This window comes from Magnolia sinica, chromosome 11, assembly GCF_029962835.1.
Source record: "Magnolia sinica isolate HGM2019 chromosome 11, MsV1, whole genome shotgun sequence".
NCBI classification, from domain to species: domain Eukaryota; kingdom Viridiplantae; phylum Streptophyta; class Magnoliopsida; order Magnoliales; family Magnoliaceae; genus Magnolia; species Magnolia sinica.
The window spans coordinates 75,559,247-75,577,337 of record NC_080583.1 but is presented as its reverse complement, the minus strand read 5'-3'; the positions used below and the strand labels follow the sequence as shown (position 1 = coordinate 75,577,337).

Sequence of the window (18,091 nt, the reverse complement as noted above, 5' to 3'; positions counted from 1 at the left end):
CCACAGAGCGCGTAGCCATTGGCCAGTGGCAGAGTCACTAGCCAATCTGTTTCCATATGGAGGGAGTTCCAATGTTAGGAATAGTGTAAAAGAAATAGATTCAACAGAAAATAATCTGTGCTAACCCACACCTGAAATTTAGATCTCAGTTTGTGGGATCATCAGATGTTGCCCATGCCCACATTAAGGGGTCTGACGCACCTAGGTGTGGATTCGGGGATCCACCGAAGCCGCCCCCAAACAAACCGCCTTTTCGAAAAGTGGAAAACTCCGGAAGGTAGGTTGTGAAGGACGATACGGAATCACTTAAAAATTACTTTGAAATTGCATATCTCATGCTCTCAGCATAAATTTAATCTAATCGGAGGTCCCACACTTTAGATGTATCTCGAGCGGAAATTACTCGGAAATTACTTTTATTTGACTGTGGCCCAATCGGAATGGTAGACATTGATTGGAGGATTAAAAATGAAAGCATTCAACGGTTCTGTTTTAAAAAGCTAGTGTCGATGGAATGAGAGGTCAGGTCTTCAACCACTCCGATTTAGACACTTTTACATAATACATAACAGTATACAATGGATTACACAACTTAGTAATGTATGCCAATAATTTAGGAGTGATCGAGTATGAACCAACACAATCTGCCAGAGCATGAAATGAACTGATAGATTCTCTCTCTCTTCAAGACTCCAAAGATAAAGGCAGGATCCGGGCAGGATTTTATGGGGATCGTTGTTTCTGGGCCACATATTTTCTGTCTCATTATTACCTTGTGATTATCTCAATCATGGGTCCCCACAGACTTTTGGGTCCAAAGTAGGTAAAAAGGAAATTTCAAAAAGACTTAAACCCTCTTGAGTCTTGTCCCATTTTCAAGCTTCCAATTTTCTTCTCCGAAAGAAAGGAAAGAGAATGGGGAGAAGAGGATCAGGCACCAGCAGCAATGCCTCTGCCAGCGAGAGAGTTCCTCTGCTGAATCAAGAGGCATGTTCTTAAACAAAAACCAACGTTGGATTCTTTCTCTCTTGCATGCTTTGGTCTCTGGATTTTCTTTTGATTTTGTGTTCTTAACGAATCCTTTTTTTTTTGGGGATTTCTAGTGAAGCGTTTTTTAGAATTTGGGATTTGGGATTGTGGGTCTTGTCTTGATTTTGGGAATCATGAGTTACATGTTGGTGTCAGATGGTTTGGATTTTGGATTTTGGTTTTGTTATTGGAATCGGTCTTTTTAATCTCTCTCTCTCTCTCTCTCTCTCTCTCTCTCTCTCTCTCTCTCTTATTGTCATCCATTTAGGATTCTTATAGTTTTAGATTATTGCTAATGTTGGTTTGATTTTTTATTTTTTGGGTTGGTTGGTTTTGTTCATTTATATGGAATCAATATATTGAAAGGGCTTAAGCTTACTAGTATGTCTGCACTCTTTTATTGAAAAAGAAGCTAATGATTTTTTTATTTTTATTTTTAAAATTTCAATTTGGCAATTCTATAGGCAGATAGCAAGCGAAATGATGTTCCATCTTCTAATGGTCCTACGACGGATCTTGAACATGGTGAAGTCCAGGTAACACGTGTTTCGATTTTCCAGTCTCGTGGAATTACCAGGCCATCACTCATTAAGGTGGGGCCCACATTTCAGCAATCTAGACCATTCATCTAGTGGGCCCACTATGGATGGTTGATGCTTCATAAAGCACCAACGTTGGGCTATCCTATCCATGTGGTAATTGGAAAGCAAATGGATGGTTGAAAACATAAATGCAGCCAATGGTCCATATGCATTGACCAATCAGATGGCTTGGATTGTTCATCCACACGGTGACACCCATCCACAGGAAGGCCGGCCAGATGATCAATCTGGATTCTGATGATGGACCTTCACCTGTACTAAATTCTGGATGAAACGCAAATGCTGGTAATTCAGGCGGATCGGTTTCTATTATTTATTTCTTAGTGAAATCATACTGACAATACCAGTTTGTAAAAATCAGGCTGCCCATGTTGGATTTTGCAGAGTACTTCTACTGGTAAATGGCATATTCTTTGAGCTAATTTTCTAAGTGCATATGAAGCCATTTTATTGAAAGATAGTAACATCTTGTCCTCGTACAGGCAAAACCAGATGCAGGGAAGTTGATTGTTGCTACTATTGCCTTGCTCATAGCGTCCACATCAAATCTTCTGATTGTAGGTATTTCATGTATTGGTTTTCATGCATCAAATGGCTCATTACATGAAAGCAGGCATAAGAATTGTATTGGTGTACATTACTGCAAGCTTCATTTCATGCAAATCAGTGAAGATGGCTATATGACTTGGACCTTTAGGCTGTGTTTGGGTGCTCAATTGCACTGAATTGTAATAACATGGCTCAATAAAATGCAAGAGATAAAGTGGAGACTGAGATCCAGAACCCTCTGGCTAAAACTTTTGTTGTAATTAGGGGTGTACATTGAGTCGTACCAAGTTGAGCTGGCCTCAGCTCGAATCGGCTCGGCCACTAGCTGACCTCAGCTCGAACTCGGCTCGGCTCGGTCCTTGAGCCTGACTGGCCAGCTCAGCTCGGTTTAGTCAGCAGCACGGGCCAATTCGAGCCAAGTTCAAGCCAAGATCGAGTTGAGTTCACCTGTGCAGCATTTTCACAAACACTTGGACTGCACCTTCAAAATCTCATTGTATTTAAGATAGCAGCAATGGTTTTACAGGTATTTTATCAAACACCTTCTAAGCAACATAAAAATCAAGAAAAAAAGGTTATTGGTTTCATATACATACCTTCCTTGCCACCAGCCACACTTCGTTGGGTCATTTCATCAAACACTTGGTGAGCAACATCAATATCAAAGTAACCGAGTCACCGAACTGGTTCGATCTGAGTTTGATTCGAGTCTAGTCGAGCTGGGGCTAGCTTGAACTCGGCTCGAACTCATTTTCGAGCTCAAAAAATCAGCTCGACTCGGCTCGAACTCAGCTTCGAACCGAGTCAAATCGAGCTTTTTCGAGTCGAGTCGAGCGAGCTAACTGAGCTAGCTCGGTTCGTGTACACCTCTAGTTGTAATTAAATTACAAATTTATAATACTGTAAAATAATAAAGAAACCAAAAAAATAAAGGATAGGCTGAAGCATGTGTGATCACGCTATCCTTAAAGCGTTATTCACCCATTCTCAAAATAATTGAGAATGCTGACAGGTTACAGGCAAATCGCTTCTAGGATACGCGAGCCCGAATGTGGTTCTGCGTTCAGCAAATACAAAGAACCACGAATGGAACTCTGTATACACAATTTTGTCTATCTGGTAGATAAACAAAAGCAAAAATCCCAAATTTAGAAAGAAGATTAGAGAAGTGCAAAGTGCGCTACTAGCGCCTCTACAACCACACTGCCTCACATGCCCACGCCCTCGCACTGAGCCCGAGACCGTGATTGTGCCCATGCCTGAGCCTGTGCGCATGCGCAGGTGTTCCAGTGCAAAGCACTGGAACACACAAGTCCCGGTACTCCACGGATCAACCAAGAAAATATAAAGGTACTTCACACCCTATATATAAACAAACTTTTTCCTTAGCTCCTTTCTGATATGGGACTTCCCAAAAGGCCAAAAATGTAACTTTTTCAAACAAAACTTCTTCTCTCTCTCTCTCTCTCTCTCTCTCTCTCTCTCTCTCTCACACACACACACACACACACACACACACGTTATTTTATAAATATTTTTAATCAATATTTTTTACAATAACTTTCATGCCATAGCCAGTGCTAGAGTCGCTCCAATAAGATAAGCAGCCTTTCCATAAATGGCTCACCACTAGCAAGTAACTGATCACATTATTTCTTTCTACTCTCCTGTGCTTTCTTCTGAGGATTGGTTGAGGCCTAAGTTGGATAACTTGGAGTTCCCTAATCTCTCTGTTAAGGATGCCCTTTCCCTTGAAGCTCCTTTTTGGGAGGAAGAAATCAAATTTGTGGTATTCTTCCTTGGCAGAGACAAATCCCTTGGCCCGGATAGCTTCCTTCTTGCTTTCTTTCAACATTTCTGGGAAGTCCTCAAGTTAGATGTTATATCTTTTGTTTTATTTCCATTCCTTTAGTCTATTTCTCATACCATGGGGGCCTCCTTCATAGCCCTTATCCCCAAAGTCAAGGACACCTATGAGCTTTAGGACTTTTGCATGATCAGTTTGTTAGGTGACCCCTATAAGATCATCATCAAGATACTAGCTTCTAGACTTAGGCCTGCCTTGGCCAATATTAATTTTGAAGCCCAGGGTGCATTCCTTGTTGATAAACAAATTTTGGACTGCCGCTTGCTAGCTCATGAATGCATTGACTCCCGTCGCATAGCTAGTGAAGGGGGCCTGGTTTGTAAATTGGACATCGAAAAGGCCTTTGATCATGTAGATTGGAGTTATCTAGACTATATGTTAGGTAGGTTTGGCTTTGGGTTGAAATGGTGAAATTGGATTCAAGCGTGTTTATCCTCCGTCTCTTTCTCCGTTCTGGTCAACGGCTCCCTTAAAGGATTTTTCCCCACTTCCTCTAGGTGCCTAAGGCAGGGTGACCCCCTCTCCCCTTTCTTGTTCGTCATATCCATCGATGGCCTTTGTCGCATGCTTTTTAAAGGGGCTTCTATTGGATTTTTCAGTAAGTTCAAAGCTTTCCCCTTCCCCCCCCAAAAAAAATAAAAAAAAATAAAAAAATAAAAAAAAATCGATGATGACACTCTTATTTTGTGAGGCCATTACCCCTGCCCACCACAAATTTCACCTACTAAGTTGGTCCACATCACATGGGTACCACTTCACATGGGTGGGGCCCGCCTCACATAAGCTGCCCGCCTCACACGGGCCGCCCACCCTGAGTTTGTCCCTGCATCCCACAGGCTACCCCACTTGAGCCCGGCGTGAAAATGCCCCTGCATTAATCACCTCCGGTGAGGAGTCTCGAATATATGACCTCCCACTTTTATACCACTTTGATGTAGGACAATTAACTACTTTCTCTAAAAGCTTGAACTGTTAAAGCATGGCGAATTAATCCCTTTATCTCATAGCCCAGGCCCCACATTGCATGGGTTAGTACCTCGGTCAAACCCCCCTCGTGAGCCTTACATCACATGGGTACCGCCTCACACGGGCTGCCCACCCCGAGTGTGTCCCCGCATCCCACAGGATACCCCACTCGAGCCCGGTGTGAAAATGCCCCTGCATTAGGCCCGCTCTGATGTTAACTCTGTCCTCCTAGGAAAATGGCTTTGGCTCTTTGGATTGGAAATTGGTAGCTACCGGAGGCAATCCACTACAACCAAATATGGTATTGAGGAGAATGGCCAGTTCGCTAAGTCCTCCTCCCTGTACAGAGCTTCTTCAATTTGGAGAGCTATTGCTGGTCTCAAGGATACCTTCATGAAAGGTGTCTCCTTTAGCCTGGAAGATGGCTCTCGTATTAGCTTTTGGTTGGATAGATGGATTTCTAAAAGACCACTCCTTTCTCTCTTCCCCAGCCTAGCCAGAGTTTCCTCTAACATGTCTGCTTTTGTCTCTAATTGCTTCTCCTTCATATTAAAAAATCGAGTCTCTTTTGCATCTCCTCCACCTTCTTCAATGGGTTCAGTCTAACCTGGAGATAGCTGACAGTCTCTAATGGTCTTTCTCCGCTTCTGGGATCTTCATTACTAAAATCCTTCTACAACGCGATCAAAGACTTAATGTAGGGGCATTTTCACACCGATCTCGAGTGGGGGTGCCTGTGGGATGCAGGGGCACACTTGAGGTGGGCGGCCCGTGTAAGGTGGGCCCCACCCGTGTGAGGCGGGTGGCTCGTGTGAGGCGGTACCCATGTGATTTGGGGCCCATGAGCGGGGTTCGACCGAGGTCCTAACCTATGCAATGTGGGGCCTGGGCTATGAGATAAAGGAATTAATTTGCCATCCTTTATCAGTTTGAGCTTTTAGAGCAAGTGGTTAATTGTCTTGCATCAAATTGGTATTGGTGCAGGAGGTCTCGTGTTCGAGACTCCTCACCGGGGGTGATTAATGCAGGGACACTTTTACACCGGGCTCGAGTGGGGTTGCCTGTGGGATGCAGGGGCACACTGTGGGCGGCCCGTGTGAGGCGGTACCCATATGATTTGGGGCCCACGAGGGGGGTTCGACCGAGGTCCTAACCCATGCGATGTGGGGCCTAGGCTATGAGATAAATGGATTAATTCGCCATGCTCTATCAGTTCGAGCTTTTAGAGCAAGTGGTTAATTGTCCTGCATCAAGACTCCTCTTCTCCCCTTTCTGTTCTAGTCCTACAAAGCCCCTCCTAAGGTCACTGCCTTCTTTTGGCTCCTGTTTAGAGAGAGAACTTTGATGGTGGACAATCTGTAGTGCCACGGCCTAATTCTTCCAAATGTTTACCTCCTATGCTATCGTTAGGCTGAGTCCGTGTCTCACCTCTTCCTCCACTGCCCTTTTGTGGGAGAAATTTGGGCAGTAATCTCAAGGCGTTTCTCTGTCTTGGGTGATGCCTGGTTCTATCAGTGCCTTCCTTCATACCTGGTATCTCCCCAGCTTGCAAAAAGACCTCCAGAACCTGTGGAGATTGGCGGGAATGGCCTCCTTCTGGGCCATTTGGTGCGAAAGAAACATGCGCTGCTTTCGGAACTCTTCCTCTCTTACTTCCTCAGTGTTGGTCCACATTTTCAGGGAGACTAAGGATTGGTCTATCAGTCTGAACCTCACAGACAGATCTATCATCCCCTCCTTCCTGGATTACTCTGCTAGTTCTGCACTCCTTTGGATCTGCCTATTGTTTCAAGTTGTATAGTTGCTTTTTAGGTTTCTTGTCCTTTTTGTTTTCTTCCTCTCTGCTTCCTTCTCTTTGTTTTCTTTGTTTGTCCTCTGTTTCTGGTTTCTTTTGAATTATTTTTTTTTGCATCCTTCAGAAAAGAAATAAAAATAAAATGCAAATTCTGCCGCACTGCAACTATAACAAGGGATTAGCCCACGAAATAGCAATTTAATCATTTCAATTCTCAAGATCAACTTAAAGCGTATGGAATTAGCATTAGGAGCTGTGGGCATTACAAAGAAATTATTCGATCTCCACTTCAGCCATTTCGTCCATGTTTTAACTGATTCGTTGCAATTCTGTCCAACTGAGCATCCAATGGAACCCAAAGCATTCTTGTCATTGCTCCTATTGATTTGGATCTCTTGATATCTTCCTTTTCATTAAGTATAGTTTTAAACTGGGAATGTTGAATTTCACAATACATGCTTTTCTTTCTAATGCATGCTACCATTAACAAGAGGCATTATGTGTTGCTCGACTGAAGGTATTTTGTCTCTGTTTAACACAGTACTGGTGTAGATGGGTCCCACATTGATTGATCATGCCCGATTATCTGCGCCACAGATGAGCCTAGCCCCCAATGAAAATGGACAAATACATTAAACGGTCCACATCTAAAGTGAGGGCAAATCATATGGTTAGGAACATACGATGGGGATTTTTTGGGCATCTCCCATCCAACATGTGGCCCACCTTAATGATGCTTTGGATCACCCAAAGGTGGACCTCACTTGTACAGTTTACTGGGCCGAGCTAATGCTCTATCAAACATATATTTCCTCAACTTACATAGCATGTTTCCATTATCATTCAGTAAAAGAGGCAACCATATGGTTTTACTGTTTTAGTTTGTAACTTACATGTTCTTTTTTCCTTTTTCAGTTCTGCCTACTAAATTCCTCACCTTTCAAAAAAGTACTCATATGTTCTGTTTATTATCCAATGCACTCATTCAAATCCTCTAAGAATTGTCCACCTTGCACGGGGAGATTACCAATCTACGAGAGTGCCCTTCATGCGCGGAAGTTTCTTTACCCATCGTTGCTGCTTATGTTTCATGACAATCTGAGAAAAAAACACCCATGTTCTTGTTCATGTTTCAAAAGTTACAAGCACCATTTTGGATGCACCCTAGATTGCGGGTGAAGTTTCTATGCGTCATGAAATGTGTAAGTTGCCATCCTGCATGTTTCAAAAGTGAAGGTGAATCCTCCACTGGCACAAGGAGAAGTGCATAATCATATTTCTCCATGTGTTTGGAGCAGACAATAGTGATTTGCTCCAAATCCATGGTGAGGTAAGAACAGCTTGTCTTACCAATCTTGTCTTTCCTATGAATTGGGATAAATCACGCAGCTGTAGGAGAGCACTGAACTTCCATATGTACTGTAGAGCATCTTATTTGATTTTCTTTACATCATTTTAATGTGGTGTCTCATGTTGCATTTCTTTTTCTTTACTAAACACTTTTTTCTTTTTTTCTTTTTTCTGTTACAGCCAAAATTTGGTGGAAAGATAATGGACATCGTGTCGAGAGATCTCAGTACACCCGAACAGCAAATGTTAGCTGTACATGATGTCAATGGCACCATTTTGGAAATTGTGGCGGTAGTTATCGTAGGGTATGAGACCTTTCCTGACATGTTTTTGTAGATGTGTTTTTTGTGTGTTTCCAACAATTCCCTCTCTTTTTTCTTCCTCTCACAATTACATCTTTATGCAGACCAATGAGACCATCATCAGATACCAGTTTCTTTCCCTAATATCTCAGGGATAGATTATATGTTGCTTTCACCATTTTCCAAATGGTGGTATCACATCCATTGAACACATATCAAACATGTACGGTGTTCTGGACTACCCAAATCATGGGCCCTATTGTGGATGGAGCATAGCCCCAAAAGTTCACTGATTGGGCAATCTTGGGAACATATTAGATAGGAAAAGTCCCGAACATATCTCACCCATGTTTTGGTTCTTGTGAATGGTGTTGACGAAATTATTGATATTTCCCAGTATGCACAGTGTCAGAGTAGCCTCTAAATTCCATGTAGTTGTTTGAACTTGATTACTTTTTAAAGCAAAACAAGAAAAATGAAAGTCATTTGAATCAGTTTAGTACTCAACTGACAAGGAGACATTCAAGTGGACTCCTATAACTTCCCTAGTTTGCATTTCTAACCATTGTATTTTACTGAACTGCCTGTATATATCCAGCAAACAAAAGTTTCCTGGTGAAACTCTGCTCTTTAACCTAGAGAAAAACGAGATCATTCAGTATCTGTCCTGCAAATCTGTTGGCTTCGGAAAATATAAATCTGAAGCGAGAACTTAACAGCAACTTATGGTTCCCAGTTACGGTTGACAATGGGTTGGACTGCCCATCGTGCTTCCAGTCCAACCAACCATAGTCCAGGCTTGCTTCATTTTTGGCCCACGGATTAGGCCCAGGCCTGAACTTGAGGCTGGACTAATATAAACAGGCCAGTCCTGGAACCCCACCCAGGTTTGAAAAGTTTTTTAGTGAGACCCATCCTGAGAAGGTCCAGATCCATTTACTACTTATATTTATCGGGCTCATGTCTCAATATCATGCCTGATTAACAAACAAGTGGGTCGCCACGGCCCAGCTAAAACTTTGTCCTGTTCCTACTGTTTGTTGGAAATCGTGATTCAATGTCACTTGAGTGTTCTTATATGTAGCGTCATATCACAGTATTGGTGCTGCTATTCACCAAAGGATCTCATTCTATGGTGTAATTGCTGAGAATATATTGGTTTAGTGGACGACTAGAAATTCTGAAGTATGAGACATCTTCAAGGACTAATTGAGCATGCCCTTCTGTTCAGTTCAATTTGCGCAGCACTACGGGCATGGTTGTTTTCTTCCGCGAGTGAAAGGGTCGTTGCTCGATTGAGAAAAAACTTATTCAGTCACCTTATTAACCAAGTAAGGCTAACCTGTTTATGCTATTTTGGTAGGTCTTGTAGTTTTATCAACTTCCAGATGCACAAACCTGTCTATGCGTTAGTGCTGACAGCTGAAATGATTTATCAGGAAATAGCTTTCTTCGATGTGACTCGAACTGGGGAGCTCCTAAGTAGGCTATCTGAAGATACGCAGATCATAAAAAATGCTGCAACCACTAATCTGTCTGAAGCCCTTCGTAATCTTACTACTGCAATTATCGGTCTTGGCTTCATGTTTACAACATCATGGAAATTAACATGTGAGTGATCAGTTTTGATGGCTGGACAATGCTATTTATTCAATAGGAATCTAACCACAGCACAATACCAATTTCCTTGTCTGGTGTGTTACAGTGAGATCGGAGACATGGCACATTGCCCATGATCTAGATCATTCATCGGGTGGGTTCCACTGTGGAGCAGACATTATAGAAAAATTCAACTGATTGGACATCTTACCTATTCAATCATTGACCTACAAACGGATGTTCATTGCAGAATGGAAAATGGTCAACCAATTAAATGATAAGATTATACATGTCGTAATTCTCCATTAGTGGTCCATCCATTGTGGGATCCACCCTATGAACAGTCCAATTGAAGTGTAACACACTGGAACAGTAAGTTGGCGTACTGCAGCCTATATGGATTTTCCCTGATTTAATTCAACAATGTCTCATTCCATACTGATGGAGTAATCTTAGAAAAATGGAATGCTTCTATCTGGTTAACCATCCATATAATTTCTGTAACTTGGGATAGCCTTGAACTTTGAACCTGAAAACTAAGAAGTCATATATTACCGTTGACTCCAAATACTCACATCTGTTGATAAAAATAGAATGTCTTAGCAGGTCTTGGTATAGTGTGAACTTTAGATTATTGGGTGCCAATGATATAACGAGTTTTAGGTAGCATTTATAGCTACAGGTGCTAGGATGGCTCTTTGTTATTAGTTTGATGTTAGGATTTGTATGTTATGATTCTTCTGCCATTGGGTTATAGTTAAATGGATTTTTACATCTACTTTGTCAGGGATATTTCAAAATGATGTTCTTCTTTGTTGTTGGTTTGATGTAAGTAATTATATCTTAAGAAGCTTATTTTCTTGCGATGGTTTATAGTTTAATTTTACTATCCACTTATATTTTCAAAAGTTCATTTTATTTATTTTCTTTTAAAAGCAACATTTAAGGGTATCTTGATAGGAGAAGGACGGTTAAAGATCCCTTGAGAAGGAAGAACATTGATATCATTGTGAGCCAAGAACCAAATCTGGAGATAGTAAATGATAGAGTTATAGTGTAGGTTTTGGATTTTTCAAATAAGGGGTATGGTTTTTCTCTGGTGAAAGGTACAGCTAGGAGGATCATAGTTATATAGGACAAGGACAAAATTATAGTTGATGACGTGATTGGTGAATTGGTAGTGTCAACCTGTTGGGTGATGGGCAATGATGATTTTTTATTGTTGTTAATGGCAGTTATATGGTCCAATGTTCGAAATATCAGTATCACGCAATGTATCACACTCTTGGGATACAGATACATATCGGTTATCGCATGAGATATGTTGTTTGTATCAAGTAATTTATCGCATTTTTTGGGAAACATAGGGAAAATGGTTGAATTTTTCAATGAAACTTTAGGTATTCTTAAAAGGGACCGTAATATACACTTTTAAATCATAACATCTCAAAAAAAAAAAAGAAAAGTGCACACAATAGGTTTCCTTTGTATAGGGTCATAAGCTATGCATTGTTTGATTGAACTAAGGCAACTATATTCAAATATAATGCATAACATCTGTAAATGTATCAAGACATGTATGAAAACACAACCAAAGTATTCAAATGCGAAAGATATGGTAGAAATTAAAAAACATACCCATCAATGATATGACTGGCTATGACCTAGACCCACATACAGTTGCGCGGTGGCTCGTAATCATCGTCTCCATCCCGACGGAGTTGGGAAGAATACTGCTCCACAAATCAACAGTATTATGCCTAGGTTATAATAGCATGATACCAATTAAGATACTCCCTGACATAACGTTGGTACTCATCCTCTCCGAACTGAATTAATACCCCCATTTGTGGGTACTGTGTAATAGTCACAGTCTATAGATGATATGGATCTAGGATGGGCATAGATGGAGCTATTGGGTATCCATACTGCCCTCCATATCCATATATCTGCCCGTATGCGGAAGTGAAGTCTTGACCGCAATCGAAAAATGATGATCAATAACTGCTGGAGTCGCTCTCCGCATATCCACTAGCTCCACATCCATACGCACACTGTGGCACGAAACTTAAGCCACTCTCCTGTGGCTGTGTCTGTGATCCATATTAATGTTGTGTCATGTAACTCGGGCTCCCCTCCCTCGTTCATGAATCAAAACTAGAGCCACCTCGTTTTCCACGAACGTTTGTCCCTCATGCATTTTGCTGGTAGCTCCTCCTTAAAATCAGAAAGCTTTTGTGTTTATTTTTTCTTCTGTAGCCTCTGGAGCTCGTAGGTCTTATTGTAGATAAGACTGGGCCGTGGTCCTCCTAGACGAGAATCATGGTGAGGGTCTTGTGTGGCATGATCAAAATCCTCTTCCCCAGTGAAATGACTAAGGGGCCTTTAAGACTGAATCCCACCCTCGCTGCCACCATCCCTGTCGTCATCATCACCATCATCGCTACTCGCCAAAGTCACCATCACCCCCATCACTGTCATCTCCATCACCAGATCCACTCGTCGCATCACTCTCTATCTCGGTATTGGACAATGTCTTCCCGCCAGGTGTCCTGCGTGATAGTGACTATCGCGGACTAACCACCAGACTCCTCGTCAATGGGTCAAATACCTCATCAGGAGATCTTTGCTGCTCCACATGTGCATCGACATTGATCCCTTGTCCCGCTGCCCTCACCGCAACACGTGACTTTGGTCGCCTTCCGAAGTATCCAAGTCATCCAACCTAACCCACAGTAAATTGGGTCCTCGTCCTCATCCTCGTCCTGAATAAATGAATGTTGTCCGACCGCTATCAGGTCCAATGGGTCCTGTGCTTTTCTTCTTCTTTGGATCAAAGCAACCTCTCTTGTAACTTCATATTATAGTGGCAATACACTTGCTTCCGAAGCCAGTTGTATCCCAGTCCGTTGCTCTTATTTGTGTCAATGAGGGAAAATGTGCTCCAATTTCTTTCACAGGGTAAGAAGGAGATTGTCTGCGCGAGCACACAGAGAAACAACCAACTGCTGTAAAACCTCGCAGTCAGTCCTATACATGGCCCACCATTCGTCTATGAATTTCAAAGTTATTTCTTTACTTTCAAATTTCGTAAAATAATATGAAAACTAATTTTAAATGTAGCAACTCACATAACATCATGGTGGTCCTCAACATCTTCGCGGCCTAGCAGCCGAACATTCTAGCCGCGTCGCGGAATTTAATAATATGTTGATGGCATATATCAGCCAAGGGTAAGTATGGAATCATTAAGATGTAAATATGAAGAATGTAAGTGCGAAATATGTTTACCTCAATACCGAATGTGCCTTTCCCCGGACAGTTGGGGAATAAGTGCTCGTACACTTCATATACAACCCTCTTCAGTTCATTGTCAACATAGAGTTTCTTGCTGTAGTGGTATTTTAGATTTAGGAAATACATTGAAGACCAACTTGATTCAAATATTTAAACATTAATAGCAAAGTACCGATGCATATAAACAAAAATAAAATAAAATCATCTAAGTACTTACTAGCCCCATGTAGTGGGTGGGAAAGTGTTATTTTCTAACGGTCGTCTATTATTGCATGCATCCACTTATATGCGTTGGGGGCTTTAGCCTGGATAGTATCATTCATCAATTGTATGATAGGATACAATGACCCCATCGATGAATTCGTCTTATTGTCCACCATCCTCAACATTGCATAAATGGGCTCCAGAAAACTAACTACATCGCGCATGCGATCCCATAACGAGTTGCTTAACACAAGTTCTTCGATTCTCCAGGTTACTCTACTCCCCTTCTTCACCCAAACTGTGTAGTCATGAGAGGTGAAAAGCTCTCGCAACCCCTGCTTGTGTTTGAGGAGGCTATTTAGGGCGATATAATTTATGGGGAACTGCGTTGCCTTGAGCGCATTATATCCCTATCACACTTCTTGCACATCACGGATAATAACCATGCGTGGTTGTATATGAAGGTTGTGATGAGTTGTGCATCAGTATTAACGGTCTTCACTGACGGCCTATCCCCGATCACCTCTAGCATGAGATTGATACAATGTGCTGCGCAGGGGGTCTAGTACATATTATACTTGTGTTGTATATCCTTCCCCACCTTGGGGCCCATTTGGCCGGGTGGATTGGAAGGGATTGAATGGTATTAGGGTGGATGGCATGGATTTCTAGGTAATGATGGTGTTGTCAGTGGATTGTCTTGAGATCCATGGGATTGCTATATCCCTGGATTGCTATATCCAGTCTGTTTGGCACGCCTGGCCAATCCTGGGATTAAACCTTCCCATCCCTTCCAATCCCTCAAACCAAACACGTCCCAGGCAAATTTGAACGGATTAGGGTGGATTGGATGGGATTTAAAGGTAATGATGGTGTTGTCAGTGGATTGTCTTAAGATCCATGGGATTGGGATCAGATCACCGACTCTGTTTGGCACGCCCGGCCAATCCCGGGATTTAACTTCCAATTCGACCGGCCAAACGGGCCCTTGATAAATGTGCTCTCATTGTTGTAACAAATTGCACAATGTTCATCCTCCCAACCACTTTGATGACACGGTACATTAATTTGTAAATGTAGTCCGCATATTTAATCTTATCGCTCGCATTTACGGACCTTAAGAACATTGCTCGTCCTTTACAATAGACTATAAAATTTATGACCGACATCCTCGTCGGTTTGGTCCGACGTCATACATAACAGTTCAGCCGTACATCTCCCGTGACGGCTTATGTGAATCCACATCTCTTCATCTCCTCATGTTCTTCATCCGAATACTTGCCTATTATCTCAAAGGGTTCGGGCAGCTACACACCCTCACCCCTACGCTACACTTCACTTATTATATCCTTGAAGTGCAGGCTCGTTGCCGCATTCATGCATTCGCAGGGATTTGATCTCATAGATATATATATAGATATATATAGATATATATATATATATATATATATATATATATATATATATATATATATAGATATATAAACTTCGTAATAAACTTCCTAATCTTTTTCCTTGCATCCCCTCCACTAAACATGTCCTTTATTTTTTTTTGTCCATCCCGCCTCCTTGTACATCCTCGGATCTGACAGTAGATCCGACACTCGCATGCTACTGCTCCTCCCCATACCCCTATAACTTCCCCCACCAAACTCATGTGTAGACCCCTCAAATCTAGTCCCACTTTCTTGCCACCTCCTCATATGATCCCTATCACATTCATCCCGTAGGAACCCCTGAACTACATGTCTAAAATCGGGATCATCATCGTCACTGATATCTACTATATCCTCATCCCCTACATATAGCGGCCGCCCCAACTCCTCCCCAATCTTCCTCTCTTGCGTATGTCATTCATCTCTTATCTTTACGTTTTTTTTTTTTTTTAACAATACATCCCTTATCTCAGCTTGTATGTCATGTGGACACTTAGGGCAATCCACAACATTGCAATGCCCTCCCGTTAAATGCTCTTTTAAGCGGTTACCCTCCACCCTTCGACACATGACCACAAAAATTGCAGATACTCCCAAATCGATTATCGGGAGTGGGTCAATCGTATTTCCATCCTATATTAGGTTGTCCCCCTCCTCTTCCTCCTGACATATTTTACCTGGAAAACAACATTCTTTTAATAAAGGCCAGATACAACATCATAAATAAAAAAAATTTAAAAATTAATAATTTTATTTAATTTTTAAATAAAAAATAAATTTTTATTACAAAAATTGACAAAAACCCACTATAGATGTTTAAATCAGCCATCATATATATGTTTGGTATTAAATTTGGTGTGCAGCATTGCAAGCAATTTGGGCAAAATTGGAAAATTTTCAAATTTTCCCCAATTTCCCCAAGTTGGCTCACTTACACTCGAATTTTGGAATTAGAGTGTATGTGATCATTTCATTCAACACGCTTAAATACTTCGAAATTAGTCTCAATTCACGAGTCACGACTGGTCGAAGATAATTATTTTTTTAAAATAATATTTTATTAATTTTTAATTAAAAAATAAATTTTCTTTTTTGAAAAAATAATTTTTAATTAAAAATAATAACTTTTAATTTGATAAAAACTTCACAAATCGGTAGATCAGGCCTTATGCATGCTTGATTTCATGTTTGGAGTGCAACAATGCAACTAATTGGGGAAATTTCGAATTTTCCCCAATTTCCCCCAAATCGGCCCACCTACACTCGAACTTTGAAATTATAGTGTATGTGATGTTCGATTCATCATACACTACTAAATACTTGGCAATTAGTCTCAATTCGCAGCTGATTGAAGGAAATTTTCCAAAAAAAAAAAAAACTTTATTGTTATTTTTTAATTAAACGTTTTTGTTCCGAAATTTGATAATTAAAAAATTAAAAATTAAAAAAAAAACACAAGTCGGTAGATGAAGCCTCATGCATGTTGGATTTCATGTTTGGAATGCAACATTGCAACTAATTTGGGCGAAATTGGGGAAATTTGGATTTGTCACAAATTTCCCCTAATTCGCCCCACTAACACCCAAATCTCCATTTCGAAGATGGAAATCCTTGATTCTCCATGCATTCCATGAAGAATCAAGGATTTCATCTCATTTTACACTCATTTTAGAAGATTTAAACCAAAAAAAAAAAAAGAAAGAAAAAAAAGAAAAGAAGAAGAAGATCATAATGGTAAAAATCTCATCGATTCAGCAACGGCCCCAAATCCGAGAAGATGTTGATCCCGGGCTTTAAACTCTTCTTTTCCTCCCAAAATCTTCGGCAAGATGGACCAAAATCCACCTAAGAGTAAATTAGAAGAAAGATTTTCGAAGGGAAAATGAGATTTTTTTGAAAATCTAGATTTTTTTTTAAGAAGGGTAGAAAGTTCCCACGTGGTTTCGTCGATATCGACAGATATTGACGATATCTGGAATTTATACAATGTAAGGCCAAGCGAAATCATGCAATAGATCATAGATATCGACGATAAATTTCGATATCTGCAATATATCTCACAATATCAAGATTTTATTTATTTTATTTTTTGTATCTACTGCCTTGTTTCATATCACTGGCGCGCGATACCTATCGGCCGAATTATTGATATTAGGAACTCTGACATGGTCCAAAGTGGATGAACCAAAAGGGGAGAGGTGTTGGCAGAGTAAATGCAATAAATAGTAGATGGAAATTACCTGAGAGCTCAGTATGGTACTCTGCATGACTAGAAAAAATATACAATTAAAAGATTAAGCATATGATACTATGCATGACTGCACAAATCTATTTACACTTCCCCTCAAGCTGGAGCAAGAATATCACCAAGACCTGATTGTGATGTCTGATGAAGTTGATGTCAACCAATTCCTTTTCTTAAAAGAAAATAGCAAGCTGATCTTAGAATTTTGATAAAATATGTTAATCTCTTTTTGAGTTGCATTTTCGCAAAGGAAATGGCATTGTACTTCAATATATTTTGTACATTCATGGTATACCGGATTGGAGGAAATATGATGGCAACCATGCTTCACTAGGAAGTCTCATCGAAAGATTAACAAAAATCCCCAACTCCGTCAACAAGATCTTCACCCAAAGAAATTCACAAACTCCATGACCCATAAATGTGATATTCACCCTTGGCATTGGATTGAGCAACAACCATTTGCTACTTCACCATGTAACGAGATTACTACCAACCATGGTACAATAACCCAATAGTAAGTTGTCAATCTCTTATCTGTATGTGACACAACCCAATCAACATCCGTAAAAGCCTCAACATCAAGATTTTCATGTTTGGATTATAAAAGAACTTGACTTGGAGAAGTTTTAAATACCTCGTCTGCAGAACTTTTTAAAATGCTGAGATATGATAAACAACCTCTAAATGGCATGTGTGCAGAGTATGCATAGACTAGCTAACAGCTCTGACTGCATAGGATATATATCTAATCTAGTAAACGACAAATAAATGAGCTTACTAGCTAATCGCTGACACAGACCAACATTTGGCAACAAATGTCCACCATATAACTGATGTAAGTGATTCT

At 40.7% G+C, this 18,091-nt stretch overlaps 1 protein-coding gene across 4 annotated transcripts in view; it reads left to right on the top strand.

The window, feature by feature from the left end:
* Window positions 1–804: 804 nt before the first annotated feature.
* Window positions 805–18,091, top strand: part of LOC131219393 (ABC transporter B family member 25) — a 34,175-nt gene continuing 16,888 nt past the window's right edge. The window contains exons 1-7 of one of the 4 annotated variants that reach the window (XR_009158162.1): window positions 805–991; window positions 1,498–1,565; window positions 1,993–2,028; window positions 2,114–2,188; window positions 8,339–8,463; window positions 9,692–9,791; window positions 9,900–10,071. Coding sequence is in view for 3 of the 4 variants with exons in the window: in XM_058214503.1 (XP_058070486.1) it covers window positions 916–991; window positions 1,498–1,565; window positions 1,993–2,028; window positions 2,114–2,188; window positions 8,339–8,463; window positions 9,692–9,791; window positions 9,900–10,071 (652 nt within the window). In the remaining variant the exon portion in view is untranslated. Of the gene's footprint in view, window positions 992–1,497; window positions 1,566–1,989; window positions 2,029–2,113; window positions 2,193–8,338; window positions 8,464–9,691; window positions 9,792–9,899; window positions 10,072–18,091 lie in introns of those variants that run through there. The other 3 variants (XM_058214503.1, XM_058214504.1, XM_058214505.1) reach the window with 3 other exon arrangements.